This window comes from Pseudorasbora parva, unplaced genomic scaffold (genome assembly GCF_024679245.1).
Source record: "Pseudorasbora parva isolate DD20220531a unplaced genomic scaffold, ASM2467924v1 scaffold_31, whole genome shotgun sequence".
In the NCBI taxonomy this organism is placed as follows: domain Eukaryota; kingdom Metazoa; phylum Chordata; class Actinopteri; order Cypriniformes; family Gobionidae; genus Pseudorasbora; species Pseudorasbora parva.
The window spans coordinates 1,035,073-1,060,414 of record NW_027125103.1 but is presented as its reverse complement, the minus strand read 5'-3'; the positions used below and the strand labels follow the sequence as shown (position 1 = coordinate 1,060,414).

The window sequence follows — 25,342 nt, the reverse complement described above, 5'->3', positions numbered from 1 at the left end:
TCCCAGCGATTGCGTCACAGGTGGCGTTAGGTTGAAAATGGACTTTTTTTTCCGTGGTGTTTTTCACAAACAAGATTTACATATAAAGGAGAAGGCAATAGTGTTTGAGACTCACTGTATGTGATGGCCAAGTACTGAACTCTTTTTATTTAACTATGGCAAGGTTAGTTAAATTTTTCATTCTAGGGAACCTTTAACATACAAATTCCTGAACTTAATGTGCATATAAAATAAAGAAATTGACAACATATTCAAGAGATCACGATTTTGGGTTTTTGCAAAGATAAAAAAGGATGCAACGGTCAGATTAGTAGGGTTAAAATGTATTTATTATGCTACAAAGACAAAATAAATGGGCAGCTGTTTCTTAAACAAGACCACAAAATGAGCAAGTTTAAGCCAATATTAATATATAGAAGATAGATGAATTAAACCTGTCACACAAGTTGTCGCGCTTGTGATATCGTCATGGGTCACATGATAACGTCAACATGGCGCATAAAGTGCGGATCGCATTCATACTTAACGAGATCTGGGGTGCTTCCCAATTCTTATTTGTGCAACCTCATTTCCTTTCCTAGCTTCCGAGGAAAAGACGCGAGGGCGGAGGAATTGAATCAAGATATATCCTCGCTCCCTTTAACGTCACTTCAAAGCGGCGTCAATTAATGATGACAGCTGGATTTAGTCGGGATTCTTGAACATTAGAGATAACTATTTATATTGTAAGCTTCAGCCTCCACAAAATACCATATTTGTCCATATTTTAATCAATATTACCAGTTATTATTAACAACGAATTCCAGTTATTAACTGCTTTTTCGTTGTATAATATTAGTTTCTATTTGTTTCTTTCATTTTCTTGTGCTTTGATATAATTCTGCAACTGTCAGGTGTTGTTATTTGACAAAAATTTGTGTCTTGTACATGTAAATATGATAATAAATTAATAAATAAATGTGGCACGATGTGAAGGGGGAGGAGAATTAAAGCTTGCGTCACATTTAGTCGATAAAACCCTTCCGCAAAGGATACTCCAGTGTATCCTCGCTCATGACTCCTTAGGAGGCATCCTCACTCCTCCATCCTCGACTCCTCACGGTGCAATTAGAGAATTGAGATCTACAAGATGGCTGAGCTCCATCAGTTTCCGGGTCATAGGATGGAGGACGGAGGAGCGAGGAAACGAGGAGGGATATTAAAAAGCACCCCTGAAAATATAGTACCTACTCTTTTAGCGCTCGTTAAGTAAGTATTTATTGAAATTGAGCACCTAGTCAATGAGTATGCAGTTCCGAACGCAGCCCGTGTCACTTTGGCAACCCTGTGATTAATTACCGGGGCTCCGCCCTAAATACGCCCTGATTGCCTGTGAGTGCTAATTCAAACTGATCCCAATTATTAAGAGCCTTTCAATAATGTTGCCATCAGAACAAATAATTCAGAGTTAAGCTGTAGAGCAGTGTGAATCTGTACAGAAGTGCTGCAGGTTTTTGAGAGCCTTCTGTGTGGTCTTGGTTGATTTCTCCTCATGGCGGGGAGGGAGGTTTGTGTTTGGAAAGGGCTCCTTTTAGCTCTATTCCTCTTTGCTGTCGATGGACAGAAAAGGCCGTAAGTACCATGGGCTTTGAAGTGAACTGTTTTTTTTTTTTTCCTCTCCCCCTTCTCCTTCACAGGTCTCCAACAACTCTGAATCCCTTTCCATGTTCAAGGATTATTTATTTTTTTCCCTTCATGTTTTCACAGATTATTTATGGTGATGTTCCCTGCAGTGACAGAGTCTGGGTCTGATGCCAAATTGTGTGCAAGTCTTCTGCAACCGCAAGAGAGTCTTACAATGACCGTTTCTCTGCTTGATGACACAAACAGCACGACTCAACTTGTGCAGCAGGTTTCTTCTAAGCCATTTCACCGCTGCTTTCGTTTCCAGGTCTGTTATCATGAGACTTGTGGCTTTTTCTTGTCTGGTTTGTTGTATGTTAACTGTAGTTTCTCTACAGGCTCCTAGAGTAGATGGAGAATCTGTGCAGAAGCTGAAGGTGGAAGTTCAAGGGAGTGTCTTCAGAGCGACCGAAGAGAGGAAAGTCATGTTCAGACGTTACCTGCCTTTGACCTTCATCCAAACAGACAAAGCCATCTACAATCCAGGACAAACAGGTGAGCAGTGCATGACCCATGGTTGAATATTGGCGCTGTAGAAAAAAAACACTAGCACCAGTTCTGATAATTTGTGTAATGCTATTTATGTGAGCGTTTGTTGCTGTTTTTGCAGTGAATTTCAGAGTTGTCACCATGGATGCTAAATTTGTGCCTCTTGATCAGATGGTAAGGCCTGACCATAATCAAACTGCAAATTATTCTTATGTGCAGCGTTTTCCTCTTTCTTCACTGACTACTGCATCAGTGTTCTCTTAAATGCCTAATATTCCTGTATTTGTGTCTTGCAGTACAATCTGGTGGCGGTGGAGGTAAGACTTTTCTCCAGTGCAAGTCTTTGAATGGAGGTGATGAAGGTTTTTGTACTCTGTTTGTAGTTTTTCCTCTGATCTGCTAACTGTTTTCATAGGACAATCATAATAACCGGATTGGCCAGTGGACTAACGTTTCCTCAACGGGGTGGATCTTGCAGCTTTCTCACAAGTTAAACCCAGAGGCTCAGATAGGGATGTATACACTAAAGGCTTTTATTGGTGACCAAATGACCTCCCATGTTTTTGAGGTGAAAAAATATGGTAAGTCGTTGTTCCTCTAATGTGCAGCAGTTCAACGACGGATCTGAGCTCCTGTTCAAGTTTGTTTCCTACTTTAGTTTTGCCGAAGTTTGATGTGACCGTAAACATCCCACAGACGTACAGCGTTGCTGATGTGGGACTGAAAGTTGAGGCTTGTGCCAAGTGAGTGAAGCTTTTTATTTTCTTATCTTGTGGTTGGTCAGTTCTAGACGTTAGTTGTGATGTTTCCCAGATACACATATGGCCAACCTGTACCTGGTCAAGTGTTGGTGGAAGTGTGTCGTGAGCCATTTCCATATGTTGTGGTTCCTGGGGTGAGCCGTCGTTGCCTGGCTCAAACTGCACAGGTTTGACTCCTGCCTTACAATGGAGGGTTTTTCTTCTACTTGACTTCAATGTGACCACTTCTGTTCTGCTACCAGATGAATGCTACTGGCTGTGCTGTCCTTGCTGTCGCTACATCAGTGTTTTTTGGCACTGCGCTTGAAAATGATATGCAAGACACATTTCTTGTAAATGTGACCGTCACTGAGGAGGGAACAGGTGAGCTATTGGCTGATCTGAGCCAACGGCTCTCTATGGCGGGAGTTGACCTGTTTGTTAGTTTTTTTGTTTTTTGTTTTGTTTTTTCAGCTGTAGTGATGTCAAAATCTGCAACGGTGTCCATTACATTTGAAGTCGGCAAGGTCACGTTTGTGGACATCCCAGATTATTTTGAACCTGGATTAACGATTAATGGAAAGGTAACTTTTATCCCTGGTTGCAGAAGCCTTTACACTGGTTTCCTTTCCTGACCTTGGTCACTCCTACCAGCTATCAGTGTCTCGTTTTGATGGCACCCCAATTGGAAGCAAAGCTGTGTATCTCCTGGATGGTAACAGCTGGCCAAACAAACTGCTGCTGAATCTGACCACAAACCAGAACGGACTGGCCACGTTCTCCCTCAACACTGCTAATCTTCCAAAAGCTGATCTCAATCTGGTGGTACGATTTGCTCTTTATATTTTGTGACTGTCGACCACTCACTCTTGCAAGAGACCAATTCCATTCACTGTTCCCCAGGCGAGTGTGACTCCAGTGGTTGGTTATGGTTACAAATCCCCATACTTCACTACAGATACGAGGGTTGTTCAACTTCTCCGACCCGTTTCTCCTGACAACCCATCATTTAGTGAACTGACTATAGTGACACTCGAGCAGCCACTCAAATGTGGTGCTGTGTTTCCAGTGACCGTGAAGTATTCTTTTGTTGGAGAGACTGGCGACTACAGCGCTGATATCGTCTATATGGTGAGTGGACATTTTAATTTGTGTGCTGGTCTGTTTGTTCAGCATCTTGTATTGTCTTCTGTCAGGTCCTGTCCAGAGGCGTGATTGTCCTCCATGGATTTCAGAGAGTCAGAGCAAGCGCTTCTAATACTGTCACGAGTGGCTCGGTGTCGTTCCAACTGTCTGTCAGTGTCGCTATGGCTCCAGCAGTGCAGATTCTGGTCTACTGCGTTCTGCCCAGTGAGAATGTAGTTGCAGCTACGGTGTCTTTTGAGACGGAAAGGTGTTTCCAAAACCAGGTATGATGTGCGCTAGCATATTTTGGCTTTATGTGGGGAATGGTGACGTGCCTTACAGAGCATTGATCCTTGTTCCAGGTGTCTCTACGGTTCTCTCCTGCTACAGCTGTTCCTGCTGAGGGAAATGTTCTGACGGTCTCTGCTCAAGCAGGCTCTCTGTGTGGCCTTAGTGCTGTAGATCAGAGCGTCCGGATCTTGGAGCCAGGAAGACGCCTGAGTGCTGAAATGGTATCCATGTGCAGTTGCTCTTTAAATCCTTGAGCTTGCTTGACATTCAGGTTCAGCTTTAGAATTTGTGTAATGCTGACAAACCTATGCTATTATAGGGCTGTTATGATTACAGCAGTGTTGTACCTTGCGCTGTAACGCCTTACATTATAAACTCTGAACATAACATGCCAAAAGGCTTTTAGTGCAATATTTTTACAGAAAGCAATTGTTTCATGGTCCCAGGTGTTTGACTTGCTCCCAGTGCGCTCACTATCAGGTTACCCGTACAGTGTTGAGGATGAACCATGTTTTGGTTTTCCACCCCGTCGAGCTGTTGAGGCTGCTGTAGGGAGGATTTATCCTCCCTACACTGTTCCTACAAATCAAGCCTACACAGCATTCAAGGTAGAAAATATTCATAGCCATGTAGTCACTGAATAAGACTCAAGTCAATGACTATTGTTTTGACTCGTTACTATTACAGAGCCTGGGAATGAAGATCGCAACAAATCTTGCTGTACGAGCCCCTCCATGCCGGCTGTATTCTCGCTTTCCAGATGGTAGGTTATTTTAGTGAGACTGTCAATGACCTGGTGAACTTGCCTTCAGTTATTGGAGCTTATTCCTCATTCTTTGTGATATATTTGCATAGTCTGCAGAATAAATATTCTAATATACCAAGAGTGTGTGAAATTGCTTGTCCCTTTCACTGGTGAATCGTCGTGTTTTTTTTTACAAGCAAGTGCTGGAGGCGACGCTTCCTCTTCTGATGTGACCATCAGGACTTACTTTCCAGAAACCTGGTTCTGGCAGCTTGCTCAAGTGGGGTTAGTGAAGGATCTTGTTCCTTCTGAAGTACGTACTAGTAAACTCACGAATTCCCCTTTATTGCTCTTCTGCTGTCCTTCAGAGCCACTGGATCCACACAAGTTCCCCTCACTGTTCCTGACACCATCACCACATGGGAGACTGAGGCGTTCTGCCTGTCCTCAATAGGTTTCGGTCTGGCTCCTCCCGCTCTGCTGACGGTCTTCCAGCCCTTCTTCCTGGAGCTCTCCCTGCCATACTCTATAGTCCGTGGGGAGTCTTTTGATCTGAAGGCCACGGTCTTCAGCTATCTGTCCAAGTGTATCATGGTCTGTCATGGTTTATTTACCTTTTATATAATGGATATGTATAGAGAAGGTCCCATCTTTGCTTCATGTGCTCCGTTTCATTGGCAGGTTAAAGTGACTCCAGCTTCATCCACAAACTTCACTCTTACAGAATATCCTGATCCGTACTCATCCTGTCTTTGTGCCAATGGGAGAAAGACCTTCAAATGGGTTCTCTCAGCTTCTGTTCTCGGTCAGTTTTGTACCGGCAGTTTCTAAATTTGAAGTGAACGGTGTTGCTCACTTCCTGTCTGTCACCACAGGAACGGTCAATGTGACGGTCAACGCTTCAGCCGAGCCATCCCGCACTCGATGTGGCACTGAGGCAGTGACCGTGCCGTCCAGAGGACGCGTTGACGTTGTCACTCGAAGTCTACTTGTCCTGGTAAGTGTAAAACGGCCTTCAGGAGTTTGACATTGGAACTCATTCTGCTTTACTGATGTGGTGTTTTATTGCTTTTTATAGCCTGAAGGAGTTGAAAGGACAAACACCCAGAGTTGGTTACTGTGTCCAAAGGGTTTGTTTGCACTCAATGATTTATCCCTGTTCAGCCAAACATTAGCCTAGTGTTCAACGCTGATCCTTTGTTCGGTCTACAGGAAGCGTTCTTTCTGAAGACGTGACTGTGACACTTCCGAGAAATGTAATTGAGGGATCAGCCAGATGCTCCGTTTCAGTCCTTGGTAAAGCATTTCATGGAGTAGAAAGTGACGCATTATGTTTGTCTGAATAACGTTGTTTCTGATGTGGGCTTTATGCTTCTCCTCTTGTAGGGGATATAATGGGTCGTGCACTGAAGAATCTAGATGGGTTGTTACAGATGCCTTCTGGCTGTGGAGAACAGAATATGATCATTCTTGCTCCCAATATTTACGTCCTGCTGTACCTGAAGGTCACGGGGCAACTCACTGCAGCCATTCGAGAGACCGCCACAGGCTACCTTCGAATCGGTATGGACGACCAATCCACTTTAAATGTCTAGGAGCCTAAATGACAAGAAGGTTTAGTCCTGCTCTTCCCCTTAGGCTATCAGACTGTCTAACTGCCTGACTAATTTACATGTGGCTTTTGACCTAATCAGGATATCAAGGACAACTGAACTACAGACACGAGGATGGTTCATACAGCACCTTCGGTCATGACGAATCCAATACATGGTGAGCTGCTTCCTGTTCTACTGTTGTGAGTGTATGAGCTGTTATGGCACTTTCGGTTTAAGTTCAGTTTGTCACCACCTTCTTCACGGCCAGGTTGACTGCCTTTGTCCTGAGGTCTTTTGGTCTAGCGGGGCAATTCATCTTCATTGATCCAAATGTCCTGCAGACTGCAAAGGATTGGTTGATCAGCAAGCAGCGTTCAGATGGCTGTTTCATGCAACAGGGAACTCTGTACCACAGTGACATGAAGGTGCCTTATACGTTTCTTAATGCTCGAACCAATAGACTTGGTATGTTCTAAATCTTTTGTTTTTTAGGGGGGAGTTGGCGACCACGTGACCATGACTGGCTACGTTGTGGCGTCATTGCTTGAATTAGGCGTCCCTGCCACGGTAAAACATCTCGTAGTTGTATGTGTTCCTTGCAGGTGACCTTGCTGCCTGACGCTTACTTTGATTTCAGGATCCCGTCATTACCAACGCTCTGTCCTGCTTGAGGCCTGTCATTGGGAACCTGGGAAACACTTATGCCACGGCTCTGCTTGCCTACACCTTCAGTCTAGCTGGAGAGACCACCACTCGATCTCAGCTTTTAACTACCTTGGACAACCTTGCCATTTCTGAAGGTGACATTTACACCAGCCTCTTGATATTGGTTATCGCCTTTGCCATCAACTTTCTCCCCTCCATCTCCTCCTAAGGCACTAAGCTCCATTGGTCCCAGACGACATCTGGTGATACTCTAGCGGTTGAGATCAGCGCTTACGTGCTGTTAGCGGTTCTCGCTGTTCAGCCTCTCACGACGGCTAATCTGGGCTATGCTAACCGCATTGTCAACTGGCTGGTGACCCAGCAGAATCCCTATGGAGGCTTCTCCTCGACACAGGTGCCTCTGACTACCAAACATGAGCACGCTCATTAAGTGGGGTTTTTAATCTGGTGCTTGTTTTCAGGACACTGTGGTGGCTCTTCATGCCCTGTCTGTGTACGCTGCTCAAGTGTTTAGTTTGGACGGCTTCAGCACCGTTACTGTACAGTCCTCAGTGGTAGGAGGAGACTCTTATAGTTTCACCGTGAATCGGGATAACAGGCTGCTGTATCAGGAGAAACCGCTGAAGAACGTTCCTGGCAAATATAGTGTTAAAGCCTCAGGATCCAACTGTGTGTCTGTGCAGGTCTGTATCTTCACCTCCTGTGTCTTGTGCAAATCCAATTTCTTAAAAAGCTCTCCGTACTATAGATTGCATGTTTCTACAACATCCCAACACCCGTTAAATTCACCAGGACACTGAGTGTTGAAGCGGCGGTTAAGGGAGACTGCCAACGGCTTGGAGCCAATCTCAAGTTGAACTTCATAGTGACGTAAGGCTATCTTTGGCTTGGTTTCCTGAAACCAACTCTTGTTTGACTCTTGCATTGATCCTGTTGACTAAACCACTTATTTCCCCCATTACACATTCAGATACAACGGTGTAAAAGCAAGCACTAACATGGTTATCGTGGACATTAAGCTCCTGTCAGGCTTCACTGCAGATACGTCACCGGTTTGTGTTCAAGATGATTTGGTCCCAAGATGCTAGAAGCTCCTTCAAATATAATTGTCTGTCTGTAAACTATGGTTTTCCCCTCAGCTTGGATCTCCACCCCAGTCGTTTGCTCCGCTAGTGGAGCGTGTTGACGCAGATGATGATCATGTCCTAGTGTATCTGAAAGAGGTGAGACCTTGTACACTGGGTATATTCACTAGCTGCCATCTTCGAATACTGTTCATCCTTTCGGTCTCGTAGGTTCCCCAAGGAGTCCCCATGAGCTACACTCTTCGGCTGAACCAGGTTCTTGCAGTGAAAAATCTCAAGCCAGCAGTCATCAACATTTATGACTACTATCAGCCAAGTACGCTTTTTTTCCTAATCGTGCTTTGCTCTGGCTGAACTCACTGAAATTGATCAAGCTCACTTCATGTTCCTCTTTCAGGTGATGCGTTTGAGACCACCTACACGTCACCCTGTCCATGATTTGACTCGGTACTGGCTGCAAGACATGACTCAAATAAAATTGATTTTATACAATCAGTCTTTGTTGCCTCGTGTGCACTCAAATTGTCTAAAGATTTATGCATGATTACATGGTTTTAAAGGTGCCCTAGAATGATTTGAAACAATATTTCAAATTGTTCTGATATCTAAATAGAGGGTATGTGGCTTATTTAAGGTCAGCTTGTCCAGATACGGTTTTACGGGTCCGTTTACATCCCTAGAAATTCTCCCTAGGATCTAATGCTCTGTTTTCGCCTTATTTGGAAGGGCTGTGACTATTAATGCAGAGTTCTGCTCTTATTGGCTGTTTCACTGCTCAGCTAACACATCTATACCATCTGTCATGGCAATGATTTGACAATGACAGCTTGACTTTGAATCGCGAACTGAACTGGGTAGTGTGTAAATGTTGTTTGTACAGTAACTTTACAGTTTGACCGTAGAGTACTGATTTAAAAATTGCTTGAGTTAGCCAAACCAAGTGGTGTAGAAGCCACTCAAAATAGTCAGTGTCATGTCTACTACTCACCTGCTGCAAAATAAACATGCTTCAGTTCTCAATGGTGGAGAAGGTGACATTAGCTTCAAGGATTGAGTGAGCGCTCTAAGCAACTAAACAGTAGTAGTAGTGTTGTTGGCTTCTAAACTGTGTTAATGATGAAATGTAGGCTAATTTAGATTTCACTCCGTCAAAAGGGATCGACATGTGTCTCTACTGTTGTATTTTATGACAACACTGGCAGGAAAATTACCGGTTGTCATTTGACAAACTGTTGTGTGCAAGTTTCCAATACTAGCATCTTGCGTTCGATCGAGACAACACGGGATATCATCGGAATGTTGTCTTGGTAAGAAACTTTCAATTTAATCAGAAATGGGTTTGACAGTCAAGAAGTGGATAAAATCAGTACTTGCTGCTTGAAGGGCCGATTCCAACCATATTCCTGCAAGATGCTGAGCGAATTTTTCATTCTAGGCATGTCTTTTTCATTCTTGTCTGTTGTAGCAACGGCATATATTTGGCTTAGGATCAATTTAATAGGTCAGAAGTAATATAATGACATGTTCAGGGAATCTCTAATATGAAGCTAGAAAACCCACGACTGCCTGTGACTGTGGTTTATTTGAGTTCTTTAACCAAATAAATCAAATTAAACTCAAATTATTTGAGTTCTTTAACCAAATTAACCTCAGCCGGATCGTGGGCGGGAAGGTTGTCGCAAGTGGCGTGTCTCTACTTTTAATTATACAAACTATTCAATCAGCTATCCCAAACTATGCATCACTTGAAAGCTAAAACAAGATTCATTTTCTCAACTCGTTTTGCAATAAATACACCAGAGAGGAAAGGGTTTAATGAAATGCTAAAGCACTAGCTATTTAAACGTTAGCGTAATAAACGCGGTACTCATCTTTAATCTCCCTTTTGTGCAGATCAGATCGGACGAGTCCAAGAAACAACAGCATAGTACATGTCCGTGTAAGAGTCCACTCTTCAAATTCTCACTTTTTAATCCAAACAACGAAAGAATAAGGGCAAAAACTAAAAATCCTCGTTGTTTGCATGAGAGTAATCAATCATGTCCATTTTCGAGTTTTTGTCACAGTTTTTATTTTGTGTTTTTTTGCCAGTTAAATCCTGAGGAGGATCTTGCATTTTATAGAGGAATCATTTCAGTTGAAAAACAAGTGATTTAATTTATTTAGTGAATTTTTATCTGTCACGATAAAGTGTTTTGTTTAATATCTAGATGTTTGCAATGATAATTACGTAACTGCAGAACACCCGGAGATACGGAGTGTTGATGAAAAATATCCAGTGAACTATAATGTTGGCTAATGAAATTATATTGAGTTAGATTCCTTAAGGTGGTGTTTTAATGTAGGGCACTTCAGGTTCACTCACAGAATCTCGATCATCATCCTCAGAACACACTGTCCAACTGTGAAACAATCTCCTCTTTGGGGAACGACGGCTTGTGGTACCCATCACAGAGAGCTTTTTCATTGATTCCAGATCGATCCCGGGATGGGGACCTAGTAACATTGCCAGGATCAGTCTCGGAATTGCTCCCTGTGTGGTGAGTGTAAGTGGTGGTGTGTCGCAGTGATGGCGCTTAAGCATAATGTAGGATATTAATGTACATTGCTTGAGTGGTTAGGCACTTACAATTATACCCTATTTCTTTTCAGTCCTCCTAGCAAACGTTGACAGTGTAAACTCCACCTGTTTGGCCCAACGTAGGAATCCAACAGCTGGTCGAAGGAATACTGCATGTTCGTCTTTTCAGGCGCTTCTATAAAGGACACTGGACTTCCGGTTGGAGCGGCGCCATGTAAAGACGTAGAGTTGTCGAGCTCCCCACAAACGACTTCAAATTCCGTTTTATATAGCTCTTATTTTATGTACTAGCATCCTAAAGCTGCCTTTGTGTGCAAGTAAGGGCTTAACAGTCGGTTTTAATCCAGTTTGAGCCACTTTTGAAGCGAAATGAACAAGAGCCGGAGTAACCGCAGAGATGCAGAATCTGCTGCTAGCACAAATGCTAATGTCGAACCCCAAACTACTTCAAAGAAGGACGCAACGAGCGATAACTACGTTGTTCTCCAAGCAATCAATTCACTCAAAGAGGACCTGATTGCAAAAATCGAAGAAAACGCTGCTGCCCAATCATCTGAACTCTGCAGCCAAGTTGACCAGCTCCGGACCGAGTTACGCAATGCCGTGGAGCACGTCAATACCAGAGTGGAAGCAGCGGAGGAACGTGTGACTGGACTGGAGTCCGCGATGGGGGGATATTCGGACTCCATTACTACCCTTGAGAAGGAGTTTATCGCTATGAAAAAGGAGTTGGCCGTACTGAAAGAACGGAGTGAGGATCTGGAGGCGAGGTCACGACGCTCAAACATTCGCATTACAGGAGTAAAAGAGGGACGAGAGCACGGCAAACAGATAACTGAGTTTGTGGCCGGTCTCTTGAAAGAGGCCCTCAACCTCGAGAAAACTCCACTCTTAGACCGAGCACATCGTACCCTTCGCAGCAGACCAACTGACGACAATGAACCACCGCGCGCCTTTGTGGTGAGGTGTCACTATTTCCCTGAAAAAGAAGACATTTTGAAGAAAGCCACGGAAATGAAGTTAGTCACTACAGTCCACGGCGATCGAATACGGATCCTCCCCGATTTCACCCAGATGGTGAGCAAACAGCGAGCAGCTTTCAACGAGGTGAGGAGCTTACTCCGCAATTGTGAGGGGGTTCGCTTTGGACTGAGATACCCTGCAATTTTGAGGATCACGACACGGGATGGGAAAGAGACAAGCTTCAAGGACCCGGTAAAAGCTAAAGACTTCATTTTGAAGAACCTGACTAGTAAGGACAAGTGACGATCGTGCATATACCAGACGCTGGCGGTTGGCTAAACATGAGCAGCAGGTTATTGACTGGGTAGTCCAAGTTTATATTCAGGTTATGTTACATTATTATGGTTACCCGATGTTAAATCTTGCTCATTGTCTGCGTATTATTTACCCTACGTTGATATTGAGTCCTGGGTAAGCAGCCGACGCTATATGCTATATAAACGCTGTATCTAGGGGACACTACAAGCGGATGCGTGTTTTCCGTCTCTGACAACTGCGGCTCAATGTTTGCTAAGGATTCTGGTTTGAAGAGCCTAGCCAGTGGAGGTGATCAGCAGCCGCGTGGCTAATGAAGCGTTTAACGCCAATGCCGAACTTACAACTTTGACGGAAAGACGCTACTTCTAACAGCATCACCTTTTTGCTCGTTCTTCTAACTAACACATATGTTCAATGTCATCACTTCTGGGGTTTGGGGTTCAGCTTGGAAGTTTAACTATTATAAGAGCCTTATACTATTCTTTTTCTAAGTGAGGGCTCACATGGTAAGCTATTTGGGAGTAGGGTTAACTGGAAGAAACTGCGGTTTCAAACGCAAGGATTAATAATATATTTTGTTTAATGTCAGTCTTTTGTTCTGTTGTGGATAATCATGCCTGTGTTGTCTGTGTGTTTAGGGACCCCAATACATCGGTGTATTTTTTTTCTTCTCCTTTTTTCTTTTTCTTTCTCTTTCTTCACAAAACCATGGCCTTCTTAGTACTGCTGATGAACCAACATAAGTAGAGGCGAAACGAGGCTAGTCAGTTGGAATGTACGGGGGCTAAATCACCCAGTGAAACGAAACCAGGTATTCACCCACATTAACAATTTGAAATCTGACATAGTATATTTACAAGAGACTCATTTATTGAACAAGGACCATGTCAAACTACACAGAGGAGGCTTTACACAAATATACCATTCTAAATTTAATAGTAAGAGTGGGGGGGTTGCTGTTATTATACATAAGAACGTACAGTTTGTTGAAGAGGCCACTTTGATGGATAAAAATGGTCGATATGTAATAATTCAAGGCAAACTTTTCAACATGCCCGTGGTCATGGCCAATGTGTACGCACCCAATTGGGATAATGTACAATTTTTTAGTGATCTCTTCTCACTTTTACCCAGTCTTGACACATATAATTTAATTTTAGGAGGGGATCTGAACTGTGTCCTACACCCAATTCTGGATCGCTCTAGTTCCACAATTATTGCAGAAAGTAAATCGGCGCAATGTATCAATTCATTTCTCCAGACATATGGTGTAAGTGACCCCTGGAGATTTAAGTATCCATCATCGAAACAATTTTCTTTCTATTCACCGGTACATAAAACGTATTCCAGGATTGATTACTTTCTGTTGGACAGGAAACTACTCCCCCTAATGACACAAGTAGAGTATGGCAACATAGTTATTTCGGATCATAGTCCAGTAGTACTAAAGCTTTGTTTCCCAGGTAATGTAATCCCCCAGCGTACATGGCGCTTAAACTCAAGGCTTCTGGCAGATGACTCTTTTGTTAAATTCATAGATGCTCAAAATGACTTCTTTCTCGAGACAAACGAATCCCCAGAAATAAGTTATAGTATTCTATGGGATACTTTGAAAGCATTTATAAGGGGACAAATTATCTCCTATCAAGCTAGCGCAAAAAAAAAGGAAATCAAAGCGGATTACAGAAATAATAAATAAAATAAATACAATTGATCAGCCACATTCAACATTGTCTTCTGATGACCTGCACAAGGAGAGACTCCTGTTACAAACGGAATTTGACTCCCTGACTAGTGAGCATGCAGAAGATCTCTATTTGAAATCACGTCAGATTTATTATGAACATGGTGAACGGGCTGGCAGGCTCTTGTGCTATCAATTGAAACAATCTAGAGCAGAAGGTTTTATTCCGGCAATTGGAGACAGTGAGGACAACATTATTACAGACCAGCAGGGTATCAATGATCAGTTTAAATCTTTCTATGAGGCGCTATATACTTCTGAGGTGAGTGACATTAAGCGAATAGAAGAGTTTTTCAACAACTTAGAGTTGCCATCAATTGATGAATCGGACAAATCCGCGCTGGAAGGCAATATAACAATTCTCGAGATTGACAGTGCAATTAAGAAACTAAAATCTGGAAAAGCACCGGGTCCTGATGGCTACCCGGCCGAATTTTATAAGAAATTTTCTGCCAAATTAACGCCTCTATTGAGTAAAGTATTTGAGGAAGTCCTTGATTCAAAGTCTCTTCCCTCAACCATGACACAGGCAACCATATCAGTCCTTCTTAAAAAGGACAAAGACCCACTTAAATGTGAATCTTACCGCCCGATCAGTTTACTTTGCTGTGACTATAAGATCCTAACCAAGGTGCTGGCGACCAGAATAGAGCCAGTCATGAGTACGATAATACATCCTGATCAGACTGGCTTTATTGCTGGTAGACAGTTATTCAGTAATCTCCGTCGCTTATTTAATGTGATCTACTCACCCAAAGATAATACTACTCCAGAGATCCTAATATCCTTAGATGCTCACAAGGCATTTGATAGAATTGAATATGACTACTTGTTTGCAACACTTAGAAGTTTTGGCTTCGGTCCCATGTTCTGTTCTTGGATCAGGATTCTATATACCAGGCCTCAAGCATTTATTCGAACAAACAATACAACATCTAAATACTTTTCTCTCTCTAGGGGGACAAGGCAGGGATGCCCTCTGTCCCCATTGCTTTTTGATGTAGCTATTGAACCCCTCGCAATTATGCTAAGGAATACGGCTGGTCTGACTGGAATACAAAGGGAGGGACACAGGCATAAACTTCTGCTTTATGCGGACGATCTCCTCCTATTTTTGTCTAATCCAAATTTCTCTATACCAATTGCTCTTTCAATTATTTCTGATTTTGGGAGAGTTTCGGGATATAAAATTAATTTAACGAAGTCTTCTTTTTCCCATTAATGAAAAAGCACATCAATTGTCATTCCAATCTTTTCCATTTTCAGTAAGTCTTGACAAATTCCCTTATTTAGGTGTGAGTATAACACGCAGGTATAAGGATCTATTCAAAAGCAATTTTAAGCCAGCATTAGAAAAGGCTAAAAAAGACATGGTACGATGGTCAACCCTACCCTTATCTCTGGCTGGGAGGATAAACTCCATTAAAATGACAATTTTACCAAGGTTCCTATTTTTATTTCAGACAGTGCCAGTCTTCATCCCTAAATCATTTTTTAAGGATCTGAGTAATTGTATTTCTATGTTTATTTGGGATAAAAAAAATCCTCGCATAAGGAAAGAATATCTGGAAAGGAAAAAAGAGGAGGGTGGATTGGCTATGCCAAATTTTTTGTATTATTACTGGGCAGCTAACCTTCATAAATTGACATTCTGGCTCTGTGATACATCGAGTGAGGAAGCTCCAGTTTGGTCACTTATGGAGCAGCATTCATGTAATCCAGTTTCATTGCGTTACGCTGCTCTGTGCCCCAATACCCCTAAGCAAATGTTATTCTACGAATAACCCAATTATTCGTGCATCACTCAAAATATGGTCACAGTTCAGACTTCACTTTAAAAGTAAACAGGCTCTGCCCTCTGCACCTATCCTATCGAATCCTATGTTTCCTCCCTCCCTTATAGACTCTGCTTTTCAACTATGGTCCAGAAATGGAGTCAAATATGTTAAGGACCTTTTCAAAGACGGCACGTTTATTTCATTCCAGCAGTTAAAAACCGATTTTGAGATCCCTCAGTCCAATTTCTTTAGGTATTTACAGGTCCGTAGCTTTGTCAAAAAACATTTCTCTCCTTCTTTAAACCAACCAGATGGTGGCTGGATAGATGATCTGCTAAACATGGACCCTTCACTTAGGGGCATGGTATCAATCCTGTATGAGAACATCCAAAGAACCGCTTCCCCATCTCTCAATCGTATAAGGAGGCAATGGGAGGAGGAATTGGGATTGGAAATCTCAGATTTATCTTGGCAGTGGGCAATAAAATTGGTGCACTCATCTTCAGTATGTATTAGACATGGGCTCTTGCAGTTTAAGGTGCTCCATAGGCTCCATCTGTCTAAAAGTAAGTTGGCTAAAATATATCCAGGGTTAGACTCGATGTGCCCCAGATGTAGTCTTGAACCAGCAGATCTGAGTCACATGTTCTGGGGATGCCCCAGATTAACAAAATTCTGGTCAGACATTTTCAGAACATTTTCATTTATATGCAAGAAAGATCTCGATCCGAATCCTCTGTCTTCCATCTTTGGTGTAGTGCCAGAAGAAATGCATCTAACCACTAATCAAATAGAGCTCATCGCCTTCTCCACTTTATTGGCTAGACGCCTGATTCTTCTTAGTTGGAAAAAGGCAATGCCCCCATCTCATAAACACTGGGTGAAAGAGGTGATGTCATATCTCAAACTTGAACACCTTAAATATACTATCCGAGGTTCCTCTGGAAAGTTTTATGCGGTTTGGCAACCCTTTTTATCCTATTTTGAATTTTCATTAGGGGTGGAATAGTATAATTCCCCCCCCCCCCCCCCCCTGTTGGCATATTATTATATAATTTATTATTTCTTTGTATTTATTTTATTTGTATTTATTTATTTATTTATTTATTTATTTATTTATTTATTTATTTATTTATTTATTTATTTATTTATTTATTATTATTATTTTATTTTATTTTTTTGGGTTGTTGGGGTGCGTCTGTGTGGGTATGTGTTAAGATGTGGTATATGTATATGGATCTGAATTAATGTTGTATGTATAAATGTTGCATAAGGAAAATCAATAAAAAAACATTTGTATAAAGGACACTGTAATTTATTAAAGTGTGAAGATCCAATTTTAAATCTGACTCCATGTTTTAATTTAATCTGACTCTAATTGTATGTAGTTTCCTTGAGTTTGTTACGTTTATAATTACAGCTGATCGTATGATTAGTTGTGATTTAATTTAGATCTTTGATCTCTCTGAGTATCTCTACTTCTCACTATCTTCGTTCATCAAGGGACCGGACCCGATATCTCTTAGAGATATGTTTCGCGAAATACATCCTCAAACACAGACGAGCCGGTTCTGATATTAGTCAGAGGATTGCAGAGTGAATATTTTACCTTTAAGTGGTTGCGCCTGCTTACTCATCTTAAAGCATAATGGGAATAATAATCACAGGAACTGCAACTTGCTAATACAGTGATAGTCAGAAATCAGATTATCCCTAATGTTGTGCGCTATGCTCCAATTCATTGAGTCCTGCTGTTTGATCTACGCCGAGACAACGCCTGCGGAAATACCAGACTTGGAGACCGATTGATCGTACTAAAAGAAGCGGCCTTAGAATAATACAAGATTAATCAAAGTTAATGTTTATTTAGCCAGGCAAAATCATCAAAATATAGTCAAATTAAAAGACAATGATACACAACGGATCAGCATACAATGTTACTCAAGTATAAAATAATATAAACATAGTTTCAAAGAGTCATCATTTTACCTGGCATATAGAAACACACGGGGACAGTGTGGGAAGTTCTGGATACAGATGCTTCCTTGAGCGGTTTGCTCCTTTCCCTTAAATACTCCACCAGATCAAAGAACAATAAACATTTAGCACCCAAATATTTATGCAGATCTTGGTTCTTTTCTCAGACCCAAATGGTCCCACCTATCCTTGAGGCCTGACAGCAAATGTTTATCAAAAGATCTTTATGAGCATCTCCCCACACCAGAGGAACAAACCCGGTTGTCCTTCTTTTACGACCTGTTTTACTAGAGCTGGAATGTCACCAGTTCCCCTGATGTGAGGATGAAACCTGTTTACCAATCACACCAAAAGTATTTATATTGACCATACAGAAACAGCTTGTGGCAGTATCTGTGATATTTGCATGTGACCCAGAGGGTGAGAGGGTCATATCTCGGCAGGGGTGAGGAAATAGGATTGGGCCAGGTGCAGTCTTGTTTACTCTTGCATTCGGATAGTGAAGTTTTATTGTCTTTATTTCAGCTTTAATCCCTTTAGTTTGTTCTCAGGTGAAATCCATTCTTACAGTTCCGCACTTGGTCCCTTGGAGCAGAGACAGAGCAGTCTCCGAGGGGCCACCACCAGGGATTTCTTTTTTTTTTTTTACAGCTGCACTTTCCGTAGGGCTGGTATCTGTAATGGGCTGAGTGCAATGGCCATGTTGGTTGAAGTGCGCATTGCTCGAAGAAGACTTCTGAAGTAAAAGCACTGACAGAGTGTGAATAAAAAGATGAACACACTGGCCATGGCACATCCACGGAACATCCAGTCCCACCATGTGTACGCATACTGTGCTGAACGCGTAGAAGAACTGGACAGGATCTCGGCAGTCTTTTTCGCCAGATTTGCCTCCACTTGTGCTTGGTTGAGATGGTATTCGGTCTGCAGGATCATTTCTTGTACTAAGTCCATTGTGTTGACCAAATCTTGTGTGCTTTGTTCATAAAAAGTGTCCTCCCACCAGGGGGAAACATCCGCGTCCATTGGTACCCTTCCCAGGATGTTGATCTGACCCATTGAAAAGTCTTCTTTCACTTCTAAACAGAAAGTGTGGTTAGCAGGGCAGGTCAGACCTCCGTAGGTGAAGGAATTCATCTCACTGACGATGCACCACTGTGTGTGAGACACTTGAACAGCATCAGAATGTCCATGCAATGACTGGACGTTAACAAGCTTAGAGTCATTGGCAGAAAAAGGCTGTAAAGTGTTGCAGGTGCAAATAACGTAACTTGATGTTTCATGACAACAACTGCGAGTGGTAAACAAGGTTTCAATGCCCCTCAAAGTCATATACCCCGTAAGATAGTCCCATTTTATGATCTGATCCTTCACTACAACGCCAATAGAGCGTATGGTAGTGGAATTTAAGTAAACTTGATCTGGGTGAATTAAAGGGAAAGTGGCAAAGAACCCAATACAGCCAGTACATTCATTTCCAGTATACATCATTAACGTTGATAATAATTCAGAGTATTTAATATTTTTCATTTTCTCTGATGCAAGCCATCTATGCAGATCTAAGATTTCAATAAGATCATTTAGAACATGTCTAGGTGTTTTATAGAGACGAGGATCTAAAATCTCTTGTCTCGCTGCAGTAAACAAATCCTGTGCATACAACCTACAGGCTAAGTCATGCTCGATGGTACGGGTCTGATTGAAAATTGTCTGGCTGGTCGTCAGAAGCGCCTGCGCCTCAGATCTGACCGCTTTAATAATATTTTCATTACTATTAGTGATGTGTTGAAAACCAGTGGCCACCTGATTTGCCAACCATGTTGAAAATTGAGATTGACCTGTTATTTTGTAATTGTTGGATATAGCTCGTTTAGTGCGAACAGGTGGAATTTGGACTGCAAGTCTATTTTTGTAATCAGAAACTAAATCATCGATGCGTGACTGTAGCCATGTGTATGTTTTGTCATTAATATCACAGTGCTTTTCGTAGGCAGACAAAATATTAGAGATGTTATACGTCACATGTGTTATCACAAGATTGACATCATGAAGCAAAGTCTTATTCACATTTCCTCTGATCAGACCACCTGGAGGAGTGGGATGTAATTTTGGACACTGTGTGGGTTTCCTGTATCCACAGGTAGTCAAATTAAAGCAATGGTGTAAAGTCCATGAGCAATTGTGAGGGCTAGTAAAATTGTCCAGATTTGCCTCACATTTTCCCACACAGTATGTTCCTTCTTTCCGACTAGTCCAAACAAATGTTTTTACAATACTGCTCGGTGTCCGTTTTGTCAGATTGAACAAAAGTTCCGTAAACTTCAAATGTGTGTCGTTATGCGATGTTGTGTGAGTGCACCTATATGTTGCTGGTTCCAGATCCGTACTTGAATAACATTTTTTAGGATCTGTGCCATAATTATTCTTCTCATAAAATGTGTGCAGTTTACCAATTTCTGAATCTGGGAAAACTTTAAGTTGTTCCCAGGCCGTAATGTTATGGTGAATTTGATTATTGGTTTTTGGAGGGCTTCCGGAACGACAAATTTTCCATCTCGGAGTACTATGCCTTCAATTACATTCACCATCTGATCATGTTTCAAGTGTGGCACAAGTTCTCCCTCAGAGACCCACAGCTCTTGTTGATACTGTTTGAGGTCAATGGGTGTGACTTGGGCAGCACTTGCTACAGAAGCAGAGGATGTCTCTTTTTGCCACTGGTCGCCTTTGACTGCGGCCAGCTTAGCCAGTTGGTCAACAACATTATTGTTTTTCTCGTGCACATCTGGATTTTTGCTTATGTGTGCGCGTACTTTCACAATGGACATGGGGTTTTTTCGCGCTTGGACTGCTTTCCATATTGACGTTATGGTGTTGAAATGTTTTATAGGCGTTCCAGCAGAAGTGAGGAATTTTCTCAATTGCCATTGAGCCATAAAATCAGTTACAACCCCAAACGCATACCGACTATCTGTATACACGCAAAGTGGTTCAGGGTGTGCCTTAATCGCTTCTAGCAATGCAATGAGCTCGGCTTCCTGTGCGGATACGTTAGACGGTAATTTAAACAACAATTGTTGTCCAGCATCTGTGTCTGGAAGATTGGGGGCCCACACTGCACATCCAGCATAAAAATGACCATTCTGACAGAATCGTGAACCATCTATGTATACAGGTGCTTGGCCTGGTAATGGTTGGTCATGAACAAGGCTTTGTGCCTCTTTTACAGGCTGGCATGTGTGTGGATTTCCCTCAACATCCCCGAGCAGATGTGGCAAAATTCGTGTGTTTTTTATGGTAATGTCACGCGCTTGAATGTCGGCTAGCCATCTCGCTAATCTTTGGGAAGAAACTCCCTTGATTCGGCCCTGTAACAACATTCGTACAGGCGTGTGCATTGTGTGCACAACAACAGGTTGAAAACCGACAATGGGCTCTGTTGTTTTTAGCATCCAATGCACCGCTAGCACGTGTTGCGTACATGGGTCGAATCCTTGCTCGACCAGAGATTTTTTCCGACTGTAATACGCGATTGGACGCAGTTTTCCCCCATATTCCTGAGCTAAGACTCCGCTTAGTGTTATTTCATGCGTGTCTACTTGAATGTGGAAAACTTTTGATACATTGGGCAATCCAAGGGCAGGCGCGGTGCACAAACGCTGTTTTAAATCACTAAATGCTTGTTCATGCTCGTCAGTCCATTCAAGGACATCATTTGGTTTTGTTTTTCCTTTTAGAAGCGAATACAACGGCGCAGCGGTGTTTGCATAATCAGGGATGAAGTCTCGTAAATAGTTTGCTGTTCCCAATACTTTTTGTAACGAGTTTAAAGTATGTGGTCGAGGCAGTTCGGCGATGCATTTCTTTCTATCGTCTGTTAAGGCTCTGTGGCTTTTCGTCAGAGTGTACCCTAAATAGTGTACCTCTTTTAGTGCAATTTGGGCTTTATCTTTGTTCATTTTAAAGCCTGCGTCACCTAACCTTTGTAACACCTCGTCAACCAGCTGCAAATGGTTCTCAATTTGTTTTCCTGTAGCTATCAAAATGTCATCCACATAGTGAACGACCTGGCCAGTCCCTAGTAAGGGACCGAGGACATCTGCCACAGCTCTGTGGAAAATGGCTGGGCTGTTGTGTAGGCCTTGTGGCATCCGCTCCCAGGTATACTGCATTTGATTTACAGTAAATGCCAATTTCCATTGGTCTTCTCGTTTAACTTTAAGAGACCAAAAACCATTTTTGATGTCAAGCACTGTGAACCATGAAGCATCGGTTGAAACTTGTGATAAGATGGTAGCTGGATTTGCCACTATTGGTGTCGCTTTAGGTAGAACTTTGTTAAGACGCTGATAATCTATGCACAGACGCCATTTTCCATTAGGTTTTGGCACTGGCAAGCACGGTGAATTCGTAGTGGAACTGCATCGTCGAACTATTCCTCTTGCCTCAAGCTGTTGTACTATCTCATGAACAGCGACCTCTGCCTCTGGCTTGATGCGGTATTGCTTTTGCGGGGGAGGGGGCTCTCCCTCGATGCATACCTCAAAGTCAACAAGGCCGCAATCGTGCTCATGATTAGCTCAAACATTGCTGTGTTTGCTGATGAGACGTTGAATTGGATCTGTACTGGACATGGACATAATGTTTGCATTGCCTTTAGGCAAACTTCCCTTTGTAGTTTTATATGTTCGTAGTTCAATTTGTTTTTCAAAACAATGAATCACAAATCCATGCTTTCTCATAATGTCCATTCCCAGCACAGTTCCTTCACTATTGTCTGGTAAATACCAGAATTGTTCTGTTAGCATAACCACGCCCAAATCAAGTTTAACTGGTTGTGTTTGCGTTGCGGTCATCAAAGTATCGCCTATGCCTTTAATTTGAATAGTTCTCGTGTTTAGGGGTAACGGAAGGTTTGTACAAGAGCAGGCGGCTCCAGAATCAATGAGAATGTTAACTAACCGGCCTCCGAGATTAGCTCTTATTTTGATTCTGTTACCGCTTGTGACAACGCTTCCCATAGCAATGGAGGCCACGCACCCCTATTGGGGCCTTTTATGTTTTTCTAGCAGGGCAGCGAGCTCTGTTTGGAATGCGTCATCTTGGGTCAATTTTCTTTCTTCAGATTGCTTTGCGCTGTTTTCTGAAGTGTTATTCTTTGCAATCAAATCCCCTAAACGCCTGAGTATTCCATTGTCGTCCTTAGAATGCGTTTCCTGATTTAGTTTGCGTTTTAATTGAAAACAGGTTTTGATAGTATGGTTGTTTTTCTTACAAAACTGGCATCGAGGTTGAAATTTAGGGTCAGGATTTTTAGCACCTCTTCCTTCGGTTAACCATTGTGTTGTTGCCACAGAACGGGTTTTGTTTTGTTTTAGCCTGGCCTCTATTTTGGAAGCCCAATCCACCAATGACCGGTAGGTATTCTCTGGCGGATCGGCTCCGTGAACTAATGCCTGCTGTATATGGGGACCGGCGTTATTTTTCAGGAGTTGTAATAAAACTTCCTGATCGCGTTGTGCATCCTCTAAACCTGAATGCTCTTTGTATGTCACCCATAAACGTTCGGCATAAATTTCAAACGGTTCTTTGTTAGTCTGTTTAATCTCTAAAATCCTATTCCACTCAGCGTGTGTTGGTCCCCTTAACTCTAATAAAGTTTCCTTTAATCTTTCATACACGTCGTCGTCATCTTCATCTTCCTGTTTGATTATGATTTCTCCATTTCTTAATTCGCGGGGAATTTTTGGTTTTAGCTCGTCTGGAATGGTAAGAAGGGCTACTTGCCAAACATCTCTGATCTCTAATTTGTACACCGATGCCTGTAGCATTAAGTTGTCCCAGTAGGGTTGGAAAGGACCTTTTCGTGGCATCATTCCCACAACTTCTTTGTGTTTCGTGCATTCTTCGCAAGTTAAAGGGCGGCTAATGGTAGTGACTTCATCATCTGCATTCGTCATTGTTTTAAGCACAGCAATTTTCACCGGTTTCCGGAGAACCAAGCCTGATTTAACTCGAGTTATTATGGGACTGCGTTGTTTTCGCTCATCGGATAGTTTTTGCTCTTTCGCGGGTCCTGGAGAAAGCTCACGCTCTCTCAGGTCCAGATGGCCTTGCAAACTGCTCGACAGAAGTGCAACATCATCTTCGTCACTATCGCTATTTTGCCCGTTAGCGTTACCCATTTTACTGCTTATCGCCGCGACTACCGCAGATACAGGAAATCCTGCTGATTCGCAGCAATCCTCAAGCGCGGATGTGTAATCTTTATCTAATTTAAGCTTCTTTTCAAGCTTTTTCATTTGTGATTCGATCGCGCTGCCCTGTCTTGCCCATGTTTGTTTATCATACACAAATGCTTCGACCTGCGCTCTTAGCTTCTTTAACTCGTCCGATCGTTGCATTTCTAGCTCTTTTATATGGGCTATTACACGTTCGTTTTCTGCAATAGTTTCCAAATCATTTCGACGCAGCAGATAAACGATCGCGACCAGAATTTTCTTAAAAGGAGCCTTTTTTTCCAATTTACGGCCCTCAGTCTGGTACCAAGCTAGAATTTTATCATTGTTCCACTCAAAATCTACAGCTTTGTTGCGCAAGCTAAGGAGGAGATCTTTAATGTTCACTCCAAGCGTTTCCATTATCTCCTTATCTACACTCAAACTGCCGCTTCCCTGATAAGCCATGTTGTTTTCTAATAACCTTAAACACCACCGGATTTCTACGGTCTCCGGTCTATTGTGGGTATACCGACCCGTTCAACAAATGTGTCTATATTGGGTGCGTCTAGGCTTTCCCTCAACACTTTCTAAAAGGTAAACAAAAATGGACTTACCAGGACATTTGTAGACAGAAAAGTAGAACTTCAAACCTCATGCTCACTCGGGTGGATCTGAATTGTCGCGCCAAAAGACGTCACTCGCCTGAGACTGGGAGATCACGTAGGGCGGGGTCACCTCTTTGTAAACTCCACCTGTTTGGCCCAACGTAGGAATCCAACAGCTGGTCGAAGGAATACTGCGTGTTCGTCTTTTCAGGCGCTTCTATAAAGGACACTGTAATTTATTAAAGTGTGAAGATCCAATTTTAAATCTGACTCCATGTTTTAATTTAATCTGACTCTAATTGTATGTAGTTTCCTTGAGTTTGTTACGTTTATAATTACAGCTGATCGTATGATTAGTTGTGATTTAATTTAGATCTTTGATCTCTCTGAGTATCTCTACTTCTCACTATCTTCGTTCATCAAGGGACCCGATATCTCTTAGAGATATGTTTCGCGAAATACATTCTCAAACACAGACGAGCCGGTTCTGATATTAGTCAGAGGATTGCAGAGTGAATATTTTACCTTTAAGTGGTTGCGCCTGCTTACTCATCTTAAAGTGTAATGGGAATAATAATCACAGGAACTGCAACTTGCTAATACAGTGATAGTCAGTGTAACAACAATGACTATGAGTTTAATGTATCGGGGAATAATTAACTCAAAAGGGATTTAATATTCAATATTCATGAATTTATGAATATAATTTGCCAGTCATTCATTACGTATTAAAATTTTCCGATAGGGAAAATTGTTT

At 42.2% G+C, this 25,342-nt stretch overlaps 2 protein-coding genes across 2 annotated transcripts; one reads left to right on the top strand and one right to left on the bottom strand.

Moving 5' to 3' along the window:
* Positions 1–1,427: 1,427 nt before the first annotated feature.
* Positions 1,428–8,894, top strand: LOC137065790 (alpha-2-macroglobulin-like). The gene is made up of 34 exons (XM_067437317.1): positions 1,428–1,611; positions 1,747–1,930; positions 2,001–2,157; positions 2,273–2,325; positions 2,448–2,468; positions 2,567–2,732; positions 2,810–2,894; positions 2,965–3,079; positions 3,155–3,275; positions 3,366–3,475; positions 3,546–3,716; positions 3,795–4,022; positions 4,088–4,300; positions 4,379–4,528; positions 4,754–4,915; positions 4,995–5,070; positions 5,250–5,337; positions 5,421–5,646; positions 5,734–5,857; positions 5,928–6,049; positions 6,131–6,182; positions 6,265–6,348; positions 6,439–6,615; positions 6,747–6,822; positions 6,916–7,072; positions 7,140–7,214; positions 7,285–7,447; positions 7,523–7,707; positions 7,775–7,996; positions 8,062–8,183; positions 8,284–8,365; positions 8,453–8,536; positions 8,609–8,714; positions 8,796–8,894. Exons 1-34 carry the CDS (start codon positions 1,532–1,534, stop codon positions 8,834–8,836), a joined length of 4,278 nt encoding a protein of 1,425 aa, XP_067293418.1. The 5' UTR covers positions 1,428–1,531; the 3' UTR covers positions 8,837–8,894.
* A 9,510-nt stretch (positions 8,895–18,404) lies between these two features.
* On the bottom strand, positions 18,405–24,445 carry LOC137065781 (uncharacterized). Its single transcript, XM_067437310.1, has 2 exons — positions 23,439–24,445; positions 18,405–19,887 (listed from the first exon to the last, which is right to left on the bottom strand). Exons 1-2 carry the CDS (start codon positions 24,443–24,445, stop codon positions 18,405–18,407), a joined length of 2,490 nt encoding a protein of 829 aa, XP_067293411.1.
* Positions 24,446–25,342: the final 897 nt, after the last annotated feature.

What these genes read in the sequence shown, in the direction of transcription:
- LOC137065790 (XM_067437317.1), top strand. Translation starts at nt 1,532, where the DNA reads ATGGCGGGGAGGGAGGTTTGTGTTTGGAAAGGGCTCCTTTTAGCTCTA. An exon ending in AAAGGTGTTTCCAAAACCAG is followed by an intron (nt 4,301 to 4,378) that starts GTATGATGTGCG and finishes TCCTTGTTCCAG; the next exon opens with GTGTCTCTACGGTTCTCTCC. An exon ending in CTCGAAGTCTACTTGTCCTG is followed by an intron (nt 6,050 to 6,130) that starts GTAAGTGTAAAA and finishes TGCTTTTTATAG; the next exon opens with CCTGAAGGAGTTGAAAGGAC.
- LOC137065781 (XM_067437310.1), bottom strand. Translation starts at nt 24,445, where the DNA reads ATGGCTTATCAGGGAAGCGGCAGTTTGAGTGTAGATAAGGAGATAATG. An exon ending in GATGAAGATGACGACGACGT is followed by an intron (nt 19,888 to 23,438) that starts GTATGAAAGATT and finishes CTGTGGATACAG; the next exon opens with GAAACCCACACAGTGTCCAA.